A 19784-nucleotide genomic window follows, 5' to 3' on the forward strand; every position below is an offset into this window, starting at 1 on the left:
ACTATGCAAGACCGTAAATGAAAAAGCAGCAGCTGACCATGCACTTGCTAAATTAGTTTTCCAATTTTTATTTGGACGGCTTTATTTTACTTTGAAATTGGGTCTCAGTCTAGAATGCTTAATCTCACCTCACCACTGAGATGGATTGTTAATGGGCCTATTTAAATTCAGACAGATCAGGACCGTAACAGTATTGCACAGTCTCCATAAAGTCATTTTATGGCTTTTTACTCATTTTATTTTTGCATCATTTTTATTTTAGTGCCCTTGAAATATCCTGATCATGTACAGCTTTGACTTAGCGCATTACCAATATTTCCCAAGTGTTACTGTGAGGCAAAAATCTAAGAAAGACAGAACTTTATGGTCAGGAAGTAGAACATTTTCTGCTGTGTTTGTGAAAAGAGAAACAACACATTTTATGGTTTCTTAGACTTTGCAAATGATGTCGTTGTTGCTTTCATTGAATTGTTGCTTACACTGTATGTCATTTCTTTATGGAACTCATTACTATAAAAAACGGTTTTGTACCTTAGATTAACAGATCAACTTTCCCATGGTGATTGGACCACATTCTCTGCAGAACCCAAGGCCTTCGCAATCTAAGACATGCCTCAGTGTGTACATCTCTATAGATTAGGCCTATGTACCCTTTCCACACCTGTCCCTCGGAAGAAGGGTCAGCCACACCTACCCTGCTGATGGCGAGCAGGAAGTCGAGGCGTTCAGACTTGCGTACAGAGTGTCTCAGCTTCCAGTAGAGCAGATGTTCCCAGCTGAACACCAGGAGACTGAGCCCCATGGCCACCAGCAGCATGTAGAAGACGCCCGCCATGTTGTCTATGTCCAGCTTACTGCTCATCACCTCCTTCTTCTCGTTACGACAGATCCCTGTGAGCCACACCGTCTGCAGCTTCTGTGTGTCACCTGCAGAACAGAACACAGAGAGGCTTGAAGGTGTTCATTAAAACACTCTTGCGCCGGTTGTTGTCATTGTGTGTCAATGCCAATCTCACACCCTCATCACTCCCCTCGATATACCCTGACTCAGCATTTTACACTTGTTGTTCCCTGGATCACAGTCAACTCTGTTACAGTATCTCTGAGTGGTCCATCGTGCAATGTACGCCAGTATTTTCATTAAAGTTGAGTTTTTTCTAATCTCGAGGCTCTGCGGGCCTATACAAGCGTACTTGTGTGAGTTACGCATTTTTATCATTAATGGGCAGTTTACCAGTTTAGCAAATTTGGGAGTATTTGGGACCTAAAAGGATAAGTACAGCTAAGATTTACAGTTAGCCACCCATCCCACTCCACACAGGGTTAATTGTAATTTACCATCCGCTAGGAACTGGAGCAGGGCCAGGTCTATAGGACGTTTCCATCGGGACTCCTTCTGCAAGGCGATGCCGTAGCCAGTGGTGGCAAAGACCTTCCCACTGCCGATGGTCACCAGCTTACAGCCCTCGTCTTTACCTGCCATGTAGTTCAGCACAGCAGCGTCATAGATGAAGGCATCCAGTTTCCTATAGATAATAACAATAGGGATTTATCTTGTGGGGAAATGCAATGATAGACAAATGTATTTTTAATTACTATTTAAATACCATGTAATAACTTATCTAATGAATTATAATTTCATCAAACATACAATATTTGCTTAGACATTTAAGAATGTGTTATGCTGATGTCTGTTTTCTGTCACTGACTGTGTATAATGATTATTTACAGAGTGTTACCCTGATTTGAGGCTGTTGAGGGCGTCCTCCACACCCTTCTGGTTGTATTTGACCATGTGGGCATGCATCTCAGGGTAGTTGCTCCGGATGTTCCTCTCTGTGCTTCCATTTGGGACCGTACCAAAACGAAACGGTGGATACTGCTCCTGTGGCTTCTGGAACTGTTTGGGTGATGTAGAAGTTTGAATTATAAATGCAGGAACAAGAAACATTTTGAACAGGATACCCAACATGTCTAGGAAGAATACATGCACTATTCATTAAATCTTTTTTTTTTTTTTTAATTTAAAATATCAAATACATTGACATACTTCCATATTAAGTAATACAAAAAAATGTCCACCCTCTCCTAAGATCTGATGTCTCAACCCTTTTAGGTTGTAGATAGCACTTTATTTCTAAGAGTGTATATGATATGCCAGGCAAACCCAGAGGCATGAATATAAACCTCAAAGAAACTAACACAATGACACTGATCACCTTGTCCTTGACTACACTAGACCACTGTCTCTTTGATATCTGCCTGTACCCTCCAGTGCTGTTCACTCAATTAAGTGGTCAGCTAAGGTTACCCTCTATAATTTCTCTCTCAATTCGACGATTAGAGGGCACAATGAACATAAATTAAGTCCAGGCCATACTTTCCAGAGAATTAGAGAATGACTTCATCCCCCTTGACTGTAATAAAAACTCCTAATTTCTCTTTATTTTGCCATGCCCCTTTGACGCAGAGTGGACCATGTTCATTTAAATACCCTGACTGTGCAATATACTGAAAATAAATTGTACTTGTTCATTAACGCAAATACTCCAGTGAGCGATAATTGCTAGTAACCTTGGCTTGTCAGAATGAGAGAAATGTCCTCTGAGCCATTTCACATGAATTAATGAGACCCTTGGTGCCAGTCTTATGCATCCCACGTCTCACTGCTGTCTGGTGGAGGAGCTGGAGAGATGACAGAGTGTTGTCCTCGTTCCCATTTGTCCTGTATCCTGTACACTGGCTGCATTAGGATACTCAGCCTGTGTTCCTCATCTCACCCAACAGACCAAGGTTGCTGCTATGTGAATGAGGGAATGCTGTAGCAGTGTGATAGTGCCCCCAGGCACAGGATGTCATGCAATGCTCTGTGTTGTAAATGCCTGTTGGGAAGCAATGAAAACCCTGACTAAAAGCATGGATGATGGTTGACCCATAGAGCTTGAGTCTAGCTGGCCAAAGTTAAGTGTATAGGATTCTTACAAAAATCTGTTAACATCTGACAGCTTGTACAGAAAGGAGAGACTAGCACAGACAGGGTCTAAAGAGGGAGGTGCCTGTCTGTACATGATGTCACTCTGAGGAAATGGCAAGGTCTTGTCCATGCATGACTCCATGCCTCTGAAGTGAACAGTCCCAGGAGGAGAAACAATCCTCTGTCACTACATAAACACCAGTTACTGTCCTTTAACCAATTTGTATTCCGTACAAGCCTCTTGTTTGAAAGAGATCATACAGCTCAATTGAAATGTTCCACCTGCCGTGTCCAGTCTGTCTATTCTCTCTGAGCTTCTGTGGATTCTGCCCTGGTTGATCTGTAGACTCACTATCAAAAGACACTTTATGGGTTATCGTCTTTTTTTCACAAAGTAGAGCTAATGGATTATGTGGGAAGAATATTAAATGAGTTCCCGGAATTCTAATGAGCAGTGGACAGCTTGGTCTTTTCCCTCAAATGCCTCTCTAATCCCTCAGTGCCTTAAAGAAGAGAGTCCACAAATCAAAGACTGAAGTTTTAACATGGATTTCCTTGTCAATACTGGTGTAGAGCACCTCCACAGGCCACACAAATATGCATAAGTTAATACTAGAATATATAATCACTGGCAGCTTGGCAAATCCACTGGTGTAATACAATCCAGGGGATTTTCACAGACATCATACCTAAAGACTTCAGGGATCTAATTTAATTTCACCACAGACGCTGGGAATCCTATTATGTTTTTAGTATGAGTGGAAAAAGTCACAGTCATGACATTGAGGCTCTGTCGTGGTTATTTGTATTCTCTCAAACAGCCAGGCACTGTTTGCTCATCAAAAATAGGCCACTCTATATTTTGCCTAAGCCTAACATCAAACACTACAGCATGTCCATCATCCCACCCCCCCTTTCATAGACTGAACACAGACAGAATTACCAATGACTGATGAATCCTCCTACCTTTTTGTCACTCAGTCCAGAGACTGTGTCAGTGTATTGCTCCTGGATCATGAAGGCTGCCAGGTTGGCAGTGTAGGAGGCCAGGAAGATGACAGCGAAGAAGGCCCATACCAGGACCATGACCTTGCTGGTGGTGCCCTTGGGGTTCTCAATTGGAACAGAGTTGTTGAAGACGATGCCCCACAGCAGCCACACAGACTTCCCAATAGTGAAGGTGGGGCCTCCGGGATCTGGAGAAGGCAGGATGGTGGTTGTGGTAAAGACAGAAGGGATTCAGAGAGGGCGTATATAACATGCGTTTGCATTCCATTTCAATGTAATTTAATATTTTCTGTGATATAATATAGAGTTCTTTCAACCTACTTTTCCGTGACTTTCTACCTTTGCTGATACGGGAGGGTAGAGGTAGAGGGAAAGGTGGTCGGAGCTGACACTCACCCTTGGCGCTCACCAGACTCCGGTTGTACCCCACAGGGCTGCAGTACTCAAAGATAAACACTGTGACAGCTACCACCGTTAAGCACATCACAAACATCATCACCCACACCGCCGGACTGTAGGGCTCTATAGAGGAGGAGGGAGAGAGGAATCAGAACACCTATAGAAGAATCAGAACATCTTTCTGGCAAATGTTGAAACCATGTGCTCTGACAGCTGCTTGCTAGATAATGGCAAGGACAACGTGGTATTGTATTGCCAAAGTAGCACATTGTCAGCAGCTTCTGAAAGGGATGCTCTTTAAGAAGTATTAAAGTAAGTAGCGTAGCCTTGAACGAGCCTTGTCTTTTGCGAGTCGAACCACTCATAGGAGATGAAGCCTTTCTCCTGTTTCTGTAGCGTGAGGTACCTTGTTGTACGATATATTCAGTTGTGAGTTCTAAACTCTGTCCAGAGAAAGTACTATTTGCCATCTCTGTTTTCAGATGGTAAAACAAGCTTTTTTAAGCCAAGTCATTTGTTATCTCTGTAGAGAAACGTTTTGTTTGTTTACATGAGCAGGTTAAACATGCTCACCAAGAAAGGCAGAGGGTGAGACGGTCCCATTGCTCCTGGCGACCATCACACTGATCCCCGTCTCCACAAACGGCACGGAGAAGTCAATAATTTCTGAGCGCTCTTCGTTTATGGTCAGCGAGCCAATGGCCATGTCCGCCCGCTTGTATACCACCTAGGGAGAACGGAAGAGGACATTTTTATGACATAGAAAGTCTACAGTCTATATGTTCCATGATCTGTAATAAATCGAACACTGTAGTAGGTGGGATTAGTGATGCCCCCTGTTGACCTGTTTGATTCATTTTATCTATCAACATTGATATGCAAGACTTAAATCCCTGTAGGTGATACACAGTGTGTACAGTATTATCCCTGATATACTACACAACCCATCCAGACAGATGCAGATAACAGCCCGTGGCATCTACCCACCCATTCATGCAATGTCATCCATCATACAATATCAATCCTAATTCCTAATCCATTAGATATTGTTGCATATAGCATAGACCTAATACCTGTTACATAAGTCCCTGGCTCCGGGTGACAGTGTTACCAGCAGCAATTGTGCATTGTAAACACTGGCATACCAGATACCCCCGCAAAGCAGGGGGCCCACGAGCCATGGGGGTCCATGCGCCTGTCATTGATGTCATCATTTTGACAGTAACCCTCCAAAACGTAATTCATAAACCTTTTACATTTTTCAGGAATGTGACTGAAAAAGTGAAAACAATGTAATAAACTGATTAAAGGTATAAGGGGATTTCAGTGAACAAATGTTGTAAGGATCTGGGTGTAGCTGGTGCAGAGGAGTCAGGCACAGGACAGCAGAGATGAGTAACAAAAGGAACTTTAGTCAAAATTTCTAAATACATGAAGTAACACCATGCCCACAAACATCGGACCGAACTTACAATAATCGAACACGCACAAAAACCATGGGGAAAACAGAGGGTTAAATAATGAACATGTAATTGGGGAGTTGAAACCAGGTGTGTAAAACAAAAGGAAAATGAAAAGTGGATCGGCGACGGCTAGAAAGCCGGTGACGTCGACTGCCGAACGCCGCCCAAACAAGGAGAGGAGCCGTCTTGGGTGGAAGTCGTGACAAATGTGGTGGTCAAGGCTACGACAGCGCCATTGCAACGAGTGGCACTTACTCAGCACATATCAGACCGAGAGCCTAATGCTTAAAAGAGATGATCTGTATAGGAACCTCTGGGGACAGGTCGTCTGGATACAGGACGGTCAATAAATTGGCAGATGCAAACAGATGATCGTCTTTAGCAGACAACAGTTCTTGAGGGCTTGAACAAAAAAAATTGTTTGCAACTTCGTTCATACTGGTGAATTGGCGTTTTACTTGTGTGGCTACAATATCAAGAGTCCCTTATCTCGGGTATATCTTGGCCTGCATCGTTCAAGACTAAGTTTAAATTGTGTGCAGCTGTCTTTCCTGACAGTCTTAGGTTGGAAATACTGTGCTGGCAATATTCAGTACAGAAAAACAGTCGGGCCCGCAACCTGGACCTACAGTCTGTGTTGAAAACATTTACAGACAGAAAATGAGGACTTCAGGACACCAGGTTCAGGACAGAATCAAGGTCAATTTAATTGATTAAATGAAATTTACCTTGAATATTGCAGCCCAATTGTGTAGTCTATTAGCCAGACAAAACCCGCTGAGTTCAACAATAAAGAGTGACTGAATTTATCCTCAAACCGACAACTTATTTTACTATTGTTAGGCTATTTGATGTGTCATTTTTTAAAAACGTTTATAAATAGCAGCTAAAGACGGTATATAGCTATAGATAGTACACTGCATAATGAAACAATCCCTAGTAAGCTTAGTAAGTGTTTTCAGGGTGGACAGACTGTATTGTTTGGCATTGTTAGTCTGGTTTCATGCACAACTTTCTATCTAATCTGGCAGAGAGCGCGAGGACGTCTTATGTCATGCAGGTTAAGGTAGCCTATACAAGATAGTTGTATATTTCAAAACAATCTATTGGTAGCTGATTAGTATGCTGTTGCATCTAATATTTATTTAACAATCTGCAATGGTTGAATTTCCAAATGTAATTACTGTAAATACATTATTGCCACGAGCCAGCAGTCTCAATATTACAGCATTGCGACTCCGTGTGTAGCTTTGTGAAATGTTAAGCTTAACATGAGAAGATAATGACCAAATAGGCCTACCAATAAACATGTATCCATTAGCTAATGCAAAGCTAAACCCTGGCACCACAGAAAGCCTATCATTGATTAGATAGGCATGCAGCTGCATAGACCTTGCAGAGATCCAGAGAAACTGCGTCATGCCAGTGGTTGTGAAGCTGATAACCCTATATAAAGGTTGTTGCTAGTCTAGTCAGAGTCAGTCCTGTTGTTCAACCCCTGGCAGATCCTCCCTCCCTTCCCCGCAGTATGATATCTCCTCTTAATAACCTCTACTGACGTTTTCCCCAAAACAACTGTAATGTTTAACATGCTGATGGACTCGCCAGTGGGTTTACAGTCCAGGCACTCTGCCTGGCATTATGTCAGCCGTTACCGGTGCTACTGTGGCCAATGCCCCAGTGAGAACAATACTTCCCTGAAAACTAATGTTGTAACCTCAAACTCTTCCCGAACACGGTCAGCAAGAAGAATGAACTTTCAACAAGTTCCTTCTGGAAAACGTCCCTGGTATTCCAGAAATTATGGTTGGAGAGGATTCCAGATTTCCTGCTTATTCCCTCCTGAATCTGAAAATACACCAATGGGATTTCGGGAAAACCAGGGAATTTATTGAAATGTTGCAACCCTACACTATAGTCTAGTTTCCCTTTATTTGGATTTGGACCATAATAACTATTTGTTTTTATTAAGGGCAATTAATTTATTGTTATTGATTACTTTTTCTTTTTAATGTTGATCTGTTTATCTGCACCAACATTGTCACACCCTGATCTGTTTCACCTGTCTTTGTGCTTGTCTCCACCCCCTCCAGGTGTCGCCCATTTTCCCCATTATATGTATTTATACCTGTGTTCTCTGTTTGTCTGTTGCCAGTTTGTCTCGTCAAGCCTACCAGCGGTTTCCTGTACTCCTGTTTTCTCTCTAGTCCCTGTTTTCTTTTCCCCCCGGTTTTGACCATTCTGCCTGCCCTGACCCTGTGCCTGCCTGCCGTTCTGTACCTTTCGGACTCTGCTCTAGATTACTGACCTCTGCCTGCCCTGACCCTGTGCCTGCCTGCCGTTCTGTACCTTTCAGACTCTGCTCTAGATTTCTGACCTCTGCCTGCCCTGACCCTGAGCCTCCCTGCCGTTCTGTACCTTTCAGACTCTGCTCTTGATTACTGACCTCTGCCTGACCTGACCCTGAGCCTGCCTGCCGTTCTGTACCTTTCAGACTCTACTCTAGATTACTGACCTCTGCCTGCCCTGACCCTGTGCCTGCCTGCCGTTCTGTACCTTTCAGACTCTGCTCTAGATTACTGACCTCTGCCTGCCCTGAGCCTGCCTGCCGTTCTGTACCTTTCAGACTCTGCTCTAGATTACTGACCTCTGCCTGCCCTGACCCTGTGCCTCCCTGCCGTTCTGTACCTTTCGGACCCTGCTCTAGATTACTGACCTCTGCCTGACCTTGACCTATCATTTGCCTGCCCCCTGTTTTTGTAATACATGTTTGTTACTTCAAACTGTCTGCATCTGGGTCTTATCATGAGGTCTGATAAACATAAACCTAAATCACCAATGTCAAGAATTGAAACACGACCACTTTTGAATCGTGTTTCTGAGCTCAGAGGAGGCAGAAAATGCTCTGTCATCAGTTATATGAAATGGAGCTAATTGATCATATTTATTTTACAGTTATAGGAAATGTGAAATCTTATAGTAAGTCATTTATAATTTCCTTGTTACTATATTTAGAAAGCATTTCAGTCATTTCAAGCCCTATTCTCCCACTTTTGATGATTAGGGGAAAAAAAGATTTGTACTATATACTTGAGCTTGTCCTCAAAATCGGGTACACCTCAGCAATTTATAACATATTTTTACCAGAAAGGTGAGTGCCAGACATTACTAGAACTATGCAGCAGTACTAGTTATTGTTTATGGCCATCTCATGAAAAATAATTACTTTTGGGTATGTCTATATAATGGAAATAAAAGGTTTGTATTATTCTTCAATTTTATTGGCTAAATCTAATGTATTTAATATGCTAACTTTTTAGCAGGTGGCTAATTATAATGCTTGTTAGAATAACCATCATCTCCTTACCTCTCCGATCATGCCGTTCCAACTGCCTCTGACCAGCTTGCCGTGCTTCCCGTTGGTGACCAGGTAGAGGTCGTATGAGAATTTGGTGGTGCGGGACAGCTTCTTCAGGATGTCTATGCAGAAACCCTTACAGCACAGTTTGGTGTAGGGCTCAGTATGACCTACAATACTGGGGAGACAGAGGACAAAAAAATACACTAGAACGTTTGTATAAAACATTTGCCCAATGTTGCAAGAACATTCCTAGAACGCATTTAATCTCTTCTTTAAAGGTTCTCAGATTTTTTTTTAGGTTGTGGGAACAATCTGGTGAGAACATTGTGGGGCCATAAGAAAAGATCTGTTCCCAAAACACAAAAAGTGTCCAGTTGTGCAGACAATTCTACAATGTTTCTTTTAGGGTGCAAGAAACATTCACCTGAAGTTGCAAGAACGTTGCTAGAACCTATTTCGTCTGTTCTTTAAAGGTTCCCAGAATGTTTCCCTTGGTTGTGGGAACAGTCTGGTGGGAACATTGTGGGTAATTAATTCATTGTTATTCATTACTTTTTCGTTTGAATGTTTATCTGAACTCAGCGCCAACATTGTCACACCCTGATCTGTTTCACCTGTCGTTGTGCTTGTCTCATTTTCCACCATAATTTGCAAATAAATTAATAAAAAATCCTACAATGTGATTTTCTGGATTTTTTTTCTCGTTTTGTCTGTCATAGTTGAAGTGTACCTATGATGAAAATTACAGGCCTCTCTCATCTTTTTAAGTGGGAGAACTTGCACAATTGGTGGCTGACTAAATACTTTTTTGCACGACTGTAGCCATGGCAGTGTGGTCAGTCAGGATTTCCATTCTTCCTTTTTAGTCTGAGACGTGACTAAGCCAGGGACATACTGGTAGCTGGGTTATACACCATCACATCACCCATTCTCTTTATATGCTGCGTACTTATTTACAAAGTATCCAAGACTATGAGTGCTGATCTAGGATATCGTTTGCTTTTCAGATCGTGAAAATAGGGCAGGGGGACCATGGGAAGCGTCTCAAAATAGGAATTATATTGGATGTGTTTTTGAAAAGTTGAACGGTCAATTTTTACACAACGTTACATTTTTTTTACGGTTATTCTAAATTCTGCATTTCTGTTGGATTTATACATTTTTTGCAAAATAAAGACAATATCTGTCATTTCTGCTGAAGTCGATGCCTCTCCTTGTTCGGGCAGTGTTCGGCGGTCGACGTCGCCTGTCTTCTAGCCATTGCCGATCCATTTTCCAGATATTTGGTAGCGAACTGGAGCCTTTTATTTGGCGAACCAAAAGTACACGGCACAAACAAGCACAAAATAAAAATACGGGTTGAACATAACCCAGCGCAACCAGCCTAACGTGCGCATACATGAAAACAGATAAACAATACCACACAAAGACATGGGGGAAACAGAGGGTTAAATACACAACACATAATGAGGGAAATGAGAACCAGGTGTGTGGGAAAACGAGACAAATCAAATGGAAAATGAAAAATGGATCGGCATTGGCTAGAAGACCGGCGATGTCGACCGCCGAACACCGCCTGAACAAGGAGAGGCATCGACTTCGGTAGAAGTCGTGACAATAACTTTTAGTAGATTATATCTGAGCCTCAATTTCAACATATTTTTTAAAGGAAACGTGGTTAAAGAAAATGTGGGATTGAACCTGCAATCTTGTAGCCAAATAATTAACCATGTGCCACCAGGAGATAGCTGTGGTATTGTGGGGGGTTTCAGTCTAATATAGTCAATCAGGACACAGAACACAATTTCTGAGTTGTTTAAAAATGTTCCCATCCTCTTCATAGTACTTGTAAAATATGGTTGTATTTGTATGATTAAATGTTGTTCAAGTGAAATAATGTGCATTTTGTCATCAAATTAAGTGTAAAAAATATGGTTGTCTTTGTATGATAAACACTCTTCAAATGCCCTATGAATTCAATTAAAATGCCATGTATTACCTTGTAGTGAGCCTACAATACTGTCACGCCCTCATCTGTTTCACCTGTCCTTGTGATTGTCTCCACCCCCTCCAGGTGTCGCTTATTTTCCCCAGTGTATTTACCCCTGTGTTTCCTGTCTCTCTGTGCCAGTTCGTCTTGTATGTTTCCAAGTCAACCAGCGGTGTTCCTGTTCTCCTGCTTTTTGCATTCTCCTTTTTATAGTCCTCCCGGTTTTGACCCTTGCCTGTTTCTGGACTTTGTACCAGCCTGCCTGACCATTCTGCCTGCCTTGACCATGAGCCTGTCTGCCACTCTGTACTTCCTGGATTCTGATCTGGTTTTGACCTTTTTGCCTGACATTCTCTTGCCTACCCCTTTGAATTAATAAAAATTGTAAGATTCCAACCACCTGGCTCCTGTGTCTGCATTTGGGTCTCACCTTGTGCCTTGATAAATACAGTCTCAAATTTGGACTCATCAGACCAAACGACAGATTTCAATGGGTCTAATGTCCATTGCTCGTGTTTCTTGGTCCAAGCAAGTCTCTTCTTATTATTGGTGTCCTTTAGTAGTGGTATCTTTGCAGCAATTCAACCATGAACACCTGATTCACACAGTCTCCTCTGAACAGTTGATGTAGAAATGTCTCTGTTGCTTGAACTCTGTGAACTCTGTAACTCTGGATCTTCCTTTCCTGTGGCTGTCCTCATCACAGTTTCATCATAGCGCTTGATGGTTTTTGCGACTGCACTTGGAGAAACTTTCAAAGTTCTTGAAATGTTCCGGATTGATTGACCTTCATGTCTTAAAGTAATGATGGATGGTCGTTTCTCTTTGCTTATTTGAGCTGTTCTTGCAATAATATGGACTTGGTCTTTTACCAAATAGGGCTATCTTCTGTATACCACCCCAACCTTGTCTCAACACAACTGATTGGCTCAAACGCATTAAGAAGGAAAGAAATTCCACAAATGAACTTTAACAAGGAAGTCCTGTTAATTGAAATGCATTCCAGGTGACTACCTCATGAAGCTGGTTGAGAGAATGCCAAGTGTGTGCAAAGCTGTCATCAAGGCAAAGGTTGGCTACTTTGAAGAATTTCAAATATATTTAGATTTTTAAACACTTTTTTGGTTACTACATGATTCCATATGTGTTATTTCATAGTTTTGATGTCTTCACTATTATTCTACAATGTAGAAATAAAGATAAACCCTTGAATGATTTGGCGTGTCCAAACTTTTGACTGGTACTGTGTATATATTGCATGAACATCATAAAAACTGACTTATTTGAAAATTATGCAACATTGTGGGAATGTTCTGCGCAACCTTCGTGAATATATGTCACGACTTCTGCCGAAGTCGATGCCTCTCCTTGTTCGGGCGGTGCTCGGCGATTGACGTCACCGGTCTTCTAGCCATTATTGATCTATGTTTCATTTTCCATTGGTTTTGTCCGGTCTTCTTACACACCTGGTTCCAATCCCATTCATTTAGTGTTGTGTATTTAACCCTCTGTTTCCCCTCATGTCCTTGTCAGAGATTGTTTGTTGTTATGTTCATGTTTCATGGATTGTTGTGCGACGGGTTCTTGTACCCACATTTATTTTATTATGGACTTTGGTTTTGGAGTTTATGTTTTAAGTTATTAAAATACTCCATTTGTACCATGTTTAATTCACCTGCACTTGACTTCCCTGCCACCTACATACACGACGTGACAATATATCACAAAAATGTTCTTGCAACATTCAGTGAATGTCCTGTGAAACCTTTACTTAAGCATTGTATGAATGTCATCACAACTGAGCATATTTTGTGTTTTAGGAACCTGTTTCTTGTAACGTATCCACACTGTTCCAACAGCCGAATTAAATGTTCTGGAAACCTTTAAACAAGTCAGAAAGGCTGTTCTGTCGACATTGTTGCAACATCAAAGTAATGTTTTGTGCAACCGGATATAAACATTATCTGAATGTCAGCACAAATGGACGGTTTTAGTGTTTTGGGAACCTCTCTCTTGTCATATCCCCACAATGTTACCACCAGACTGTTCCCACAACCTAATGAAACATACTGGGAACCTTTAAAGAACAGACTAAATGTTTTCTGGGAAAATTCTTGCAACATCAGGTGAATATTTTATACAAACATTGTATAATCATCAGCACGACTGGACAGTTTTTGTGTTATGAGAACATTTACCGCAACCTAACAAATATTCTGGGAAATTTCATCGAACCAATTTTGGTTTCCTGGGAAAACATTACTGGTACATTGTGTTATTACATTACCTGGAAACGTAATGAGAACTTTTGGAGAATGTTCTGTGGTGGTTGTTCCATATGCTGTTCACAACATTTTAGTGAATGTTAGGAGAACATTACAATGATGTTTATTTTATAACATAAAATTGTATAAATATATAAAAAACATTCATAAAACTATTTTTGATTGTTATCAACCCTAACTGGATCTTAAAGGGAATCTTCGCTAATGTTCTGGAAATTTTCCCAGTTTGCTTGGAAGTGAGTCATTTTGACTCCATACGAATTCAAAATTGAAATATCTCTGCCATTTTTGAAGTCATCCCCCATTCCATACTTGACTTTTAAGAGTCACATGCAGGTAAAAAGTTTTAAGCATTTGGAGACATGAGCTCTATTTCAAATTATCACTTTTTCCAAGGATAACCACTGTTCCAGGAGCTCAACAGATATCCTACAGTAAACATAAACTAATGAAATTAATATACTTTGTTCTTTGAAATAATACTTTTTTCATTTTCCAAGGCCTTCATTTACACAACCCAAATATTTTTTTCCCGATAGCATATATGAAATGTATGATCATATCTCCCTCAATGTGATCAAGACAAAGGGGATGATTGTGGACTACAGGAAAAGGAGGACCGAGCACGCCCCCATTCTCATCGACGGGGCTGTAGTGGAGCAGGTTGAGAGCTTCAAGGTCCTTGGTGTCCACATCACCAAAAAACTGTCATGGTCCACTGTCATGGGCACGACAAAGCCTATTCCCCCTCAGGAGACTGAAAAGATTTGGCATGGGTCCTCAGATCCTCAAAAAGTTCAAAAAGCTCAAAAGGTTCTACAGCTGCACCATCGAGAGAATGGTTGCATCAAAGCCTGGTATGGCAACTGCTCAGCCGCTGACCGCAAGGCACTACAGAGGCCAGCCGCCCTAGTCATAGACTGTTCTCTCTGCTACTGCACAGCAAGTGGTACCGGAGGTCACCAAGTCTAGGTCCAAAAGGCTTCTTAACATTTTCTACCCCCAAGCCATAAGACTCCTGAACAGCTAATCAAATGGCTCCACAGACTATTTGCATTGTCCCCCCCCCTTTTACGCTGCTGCTACTCTCTGTTAATTATCTATGCATAGTCACTTTAACTCTACCTTGATGTACATATTACCTCAATGACCTCGACTAACCTGTGCCACCACACATTGACTCTATACCGGTACCCCCTGTATAAAGCCTCGCTACTGTTATTTTACTGCTGCTCTTTAATTATTTGTTATTTAAATGTTTTACTTATCTATTTTTGAACTTAAAACCTCTTAAGGATCCGTGCCTTTAATTTTTTTTTGCCTAAAATGACGTAACGCAAATCTAACTGCCTGACCTCAGGCCCTGAAGCAAGGATATGCATATTCTACCATTTCAAAGGAAACACTCTGAAGTTTGTGGAATGTGAAAGGAATGTGGGAGAATAAAACACAATAGAGCTGGTAAAATTGTAATAGTGTGTGTGTAGGTGGTAGGGAAGTCAGGCGCAGGAGAATCGAACTTGGTATAAATGGAGTCGTTTAGTAGACTTAACAAAACTCCAAAACCAAAATGACAAAATAAATAAAAGTGGGAACAAGAACCAGTCGCACACCAATATATACACAAACATACAATCAAACAATCTCCGACAAGGACATGATGGGAAACAGAAGGTTAAATAGGCAACATGTAATTGATCGGATTCAAACCAGGTGTGAAGAAAGACAAGACAAAACCAATGGAAAATGAAAAATGGATCAGTGATGGCTAGAAGATTGGTGACGTAGACCGCCCGAACAAGGAGAGAGACCAACTTCGGCAGAAGTCATGACAAAAATATAATACAAGGAAAAAGAAACGTTCTTTTGTATTTTTTTAACCATCAACTTTGAAATGCAAGAGAAAGGCCATAATGTATTATTCCAGCCCAAGTGCAATTTAGATTTTGGCCACTAGATGGAAGCAGTGTATGTGCAAAGTTTTAAACTGATCCATGGCATTTCTGTTCAAAATGATGTATCAAGACTGCCCAAATGTGCCTAATTTGTTTATTAATAACTTTTCATGTTCAAAATGTTGCTCTCTCCTCAAACAATAGCATGGTATTCTTTCACTTTAATAGGTAAATTGGACAGTGCAGTTAGATTAACAAGAATTTAAGCTTTCTGCCTGGAAAATGTTCTTGTTACTTACAGCTTCATGCTAATCGCATTAGCCAACGTTAGCTCAACCGTCCCGTGGACGGGACACCGATCCCAAAGAAGTTTTAACACTTATTTTTCTTAAAACTGCATTGCTGGTTAAGGGCTTGTAAGTCAGCATTTCATTGTAAGGTCTACAACTAAAATTTCTAAAATTGGATTTGATTTGATATTTATTGGACCGTTAGAATCTTGGAGTCGACGGATCACGTGACCCTTGAACGAGATGGCCGCGTGAACTAAGAGCTCCGCACAAGTAGTTTCCAATTCCTAATCTTACCTCCATTCCAAGTTCACACTCATTTAGCTTTAGTAAGAAAAAGTCATGGCGGCTACAAAAGGCGACACTACAGGTGACATTTTTACCCGGACTCGAGTATTAGCGACGGAAAAAGCCTCCAAGAAGAAGCTAGCTTCAGAAAAAACTAGCGCCATTAGCCAGGAGCAAGAGAACCCGCTCCCCCACGAGGCACAACGAATGCCAACCTCGCACTCTGTCGAAGACATCCTCTCTGAGTTGAGATCCCAACGTACAGAACTAAACACCAAATTAGATGCCATTAACTCTCAGCTCAGTGCGATAGGGGGCAAGGTGACAATCCTGGAAAACGCATTGCCTGACATCAACAACAAGATAACCATAAACGCGGGGCGCCTGGACGAGGCAGAGGGGCGAATCCTATCCATGGAAAACTTATTTTATTATTCTTTTTTTTTTGTTGTTGCTATTATTACCTGGGGTTCCCTTTGTCCCTTGGGGGAGGTATATGTAGGCTGGGCTATTGATTTTATTTTTCTCCCCTCTTTTACTGAGGTCTGGACGAGGGCAACTGTGTTATTTACTCAATGCGGGGTGGAGAGGATGAGGCATTTCTTTGGTGGGGAGAGGGAGACGTTGTGCGTTGCTAACTGTTCCCGGTTTTTGTTTTATTCGGAACACAGAATTGAGACTGAGCGGGGGGGGTAATAGATCCAACGGGATGTGTCGAGTTGTTTGGGAACTCGGCTGGGGTGTTCAGAGATTATTATTTTATGTACACCATTTATTTTCCTTTTATGTGAACGCAGCTGTAATTACTATCCACTTTTACCCAGCGATGACTTGCACTAAAGTTCGATTACTGCTCGATGACGATGACTAGTACCTTAAATCTATTGACATGGAACTGCCATGGTCTAGGGCATGCAATAAAACGGAAAAAGATACTATGTGCTCTAAAAAAGGAAAAAGCAGACATTGCGCTATTACAAGAGACACACCTCTGCGATGCTGAACATGCCAAACTCCGCAGAGCTTGGGTGGGACAGGTGTATTTCTCATCTTTCAAATCAAACAGTAGAGGCACAGCCATACTTATCCATAAAAATGTTCCATTCATAATAGACAAAAACATATCTGATCCGGGGGAGATTTATTTTGATAACTGGGTCACTATATGGTCAACCAATTACTATATTAAACATATACGCCCCTAACACAGATACTCCTGCCTTCCTGTCAAAAATTATAACCCTGTTCAATGAGCATTGTGTCTCCTTTGGTGTGGTGGCCGGAGATTTTAATTGTACCCTTAACCCAACCCTAGACAAATCATCTCAAGTCCCCACCACAAATCCTAGATCTGCAAAGATGTTGAACTCTCTTACTAAAGAGATGGGGCTGATAGATATCTGGAGAGAGAATAATAGCTCATCTATGGACTATACATACTACTCTAATGTCCATAACACCTACTCCCGTATAGATTACATTTTTATCCCAAAGAGTTTCATAAATTCAGCCACTTGTACAATCGGACCCATAGCACTTTCAGATCACGCCTTTGTCCACCTCCGCTTTGACCTCTGCAAAAACATCCCGAGGTCAAAGAGCTGGAAATTCAACACCTCCATGCTATCAAATGACGAGTTCCATACATTAGTAACTACATGGATAGACAACTACACACAAGACAATAAAGATTCCCCTGTTTCTCCGGCCACAATGTGGGACGCTGCTAAAGCCACACTAAGAGGTCATCTAATTGCATATGCTTCCTCTAAGAAAAAAGCAATGGAAGCACACAGGCTAGATCTTGAGAGGAGCTGGAATGCTGTGAAAAAATACATAAACAATCCCTAGACAGCACTTCCTGGAGTCATCTTAAAGCAGCCAAAGCCAAACTGAATTTGGACTACACTCGGGAGATAAAAAAAAGTTTTCTTTACTAAACAGAAATACCATGAGTATAGCAATAGGCCCAGTAGATTGCTTGCTTACCAATTAAAAAAGGAGCAGTCAGAGCGTACAATCATGGCTATCCGAACAGCAGAGGACGAGGTCACATATGACCCAAAAAGATCAATTTAACTTTTCGTGATTTTTACTGCAAACTATATACCTCTGAGAGAAAACACACGGAGGCAGAACTCCACTCTTTCCTAGAGGGAATCTCGCTACCTAAACTATCAGAGACCGACCAGGAAGATCTCAACTCCCCTTCACTCCTGAGGAGATCCTGGAGGCAATTACCTCCATGCCACCTAATAAGTCCCCAGGCCCAGATGGATTCCCCAGAGAGTTCTATAAAGCTTTTTGGCCCCAGCTCAGCCCTATCTTCATGCCAATGCTGGAGGATTTTGCAAAACGGAGTTCTCCCAGACTCAATGCACACAGCTCGCATTACAGTGTTGCTAAAAAAGGACAAGGACCCCCTATCCTGCTCGTCCTTCCGGCCCATAAGCTTGTTGGATTTCGACTATAAAATAATTACCAAATTGCTCGCCATAAGACTAAACACTCTTCTTCCCAAAATAATAAAAGCGGACCAAACTGGATTTATTAGAGACAGATACTCTTCTGATAACATTCGCCGTCTTTTTGATATTATTGATCAAGTAAACGCACAAAAGACCCCTGTCCTGCTGGCTTCACTGGATGCTGAGAAGGTGTTTGACAGGATGGAGTGGAGCTTTCTGTTTTCAGTCTTAGAAAAGTTCAATATGGGCCCAAATTGTATTAAATGGATCAAATCACTATACTCTCATCCAAATGCCATGGTGACTACTAATGGACTGAACTCTGACAGATTCCCTCTGGAGCGGGGCACAAGACAAGGGTGCTCGCTGTCCCCGCTGCTCTACTTGTTGGGGGCGGAGCCTCTGGCAGAGCTGATAAGGAGCAATCCAAGTATTATGGGTGTTTCTGCAGGTGGCCTGCAGCACAAGATTTCGCTTTACGCGGATGATGTCTTGCTCTACATATCCAACCCTGAGAAATCCCTCCCTCTCATTTTAGACACAATTGCCCAGTATGGCAAGTTCTCAGGTTATAAGATCAATTTTAACAAATCCACTGTCTGCCCTCTCAATATTACACTCACCAGCTCTATGAAGACACTTTGTCCTTTCCAATGGAAAACACAGGGGTTTCAATACCTCGGGATCTTCAAAACACCAGATCTGAATAGCCTTTTTAAGGAAAATTATCTTCCACTCCTGGATCGAATCAAGAACAATCTCCAAACCTGGATCTCCCTCCCAATTAGCTTAGTAGGAAGAATTAATGTAATCCGTATGAACGTCCTCCCTAGACTGAACTACTTATTTCAGATGCTCCCATGCTATCTCCCAGTTTCCTTCTTCAAAACAACTAACCAAAGCATCACCAAATGTATATGGGGCAATAAAAAACCTAGGATCAAGTTTTCCACTTGATCAAAACCCGAATCTAAAGGTGGCCTTGCCCTTCCCTCCCTTCAATTGTACTACTGGTCTGCCCAAATCCGCAACATGCTAACATGGATCACAAACAGACAAGAGTCAACGTGGATTCAGATAGAAGCCCAATCCTGTGGTTCATTGCCCTTAAGCTCAATTATATTCATTAATAACTTTAGTGAAGTGGGCAACATAGCCAAATCCTTTGTGATTTACAGCACCCTACTAGCGTGGAGGGACTGTAAGAAATACCTGGGCATTTCCTCCCAAATATGTTCTCACTTGCCTATAGTAGGCAACCCAGACTTGCCAAAAGCCCTGAGGGATGCCAACTTTAATCTTTGGCATACTCTAGGAATCAGGACCTTTTCAGACCTATTTCATCCGAAAACCACTACACTGA

General features: G+C 41.7%; 1 protein-coding gene across 1 annotated transcript in view; it reads right to left on the minus strand.

Annotated features, from left to right (window-relative positions):
* The window catches only part of grin2ca (glutamate receptor, ionotropic, N-methyl D-aspartate 2Ca), a 104757-nt gene that overhangs the window by 2626 nt on the left and 82347 nt on the right, over window positions 1-19784 (minus strand). The window contains exons 6-12 of the mRNA XM_065006653.1: window positions 9212-9380; window positions 4955-5108; window positions 4379-4504; window positions 3941-4170; window positions 1740-1900; window positions 1339-1526; window positions 695-927 (exon numbers count right to left, since the gene is read on the minus strand). Coding sequence (XP_064862725.1) covers window positions 695-927; window positions 1339-1526; window positions 1740-1900; window positions 3941-4170; window positions 4379-4504; window positions 4955-5108; window positions 9212-9380 — 1261 coding nt within the window. The remainder of the gene's footprint in view (window positions 1-694; window positions 928-1338; window positions 1527-1739; window positions 1901-3940; window positions 4171-4378; window positions 4505-4954; window positions 5109-9211; window positions 9381-19784) is intronic.

The sequence above is a fragment of the Oncorhynchus nerka genome, linkage group LG21 (genome assembly GCF_034236695.1).
Source record: "Oncorhynchus nerka isolate Pitt River linkage group LG21, Oner_Uvic_2.0, whole genome shotgun sequence".
In the NCBI taxonomy this organism is placed as follows: Eukaryota; Metazoa; Chordata; class Actinopteri; order Salmoniformes; family Salmonidae; genus Oncorhynchus; species Oncorhynchus nerka.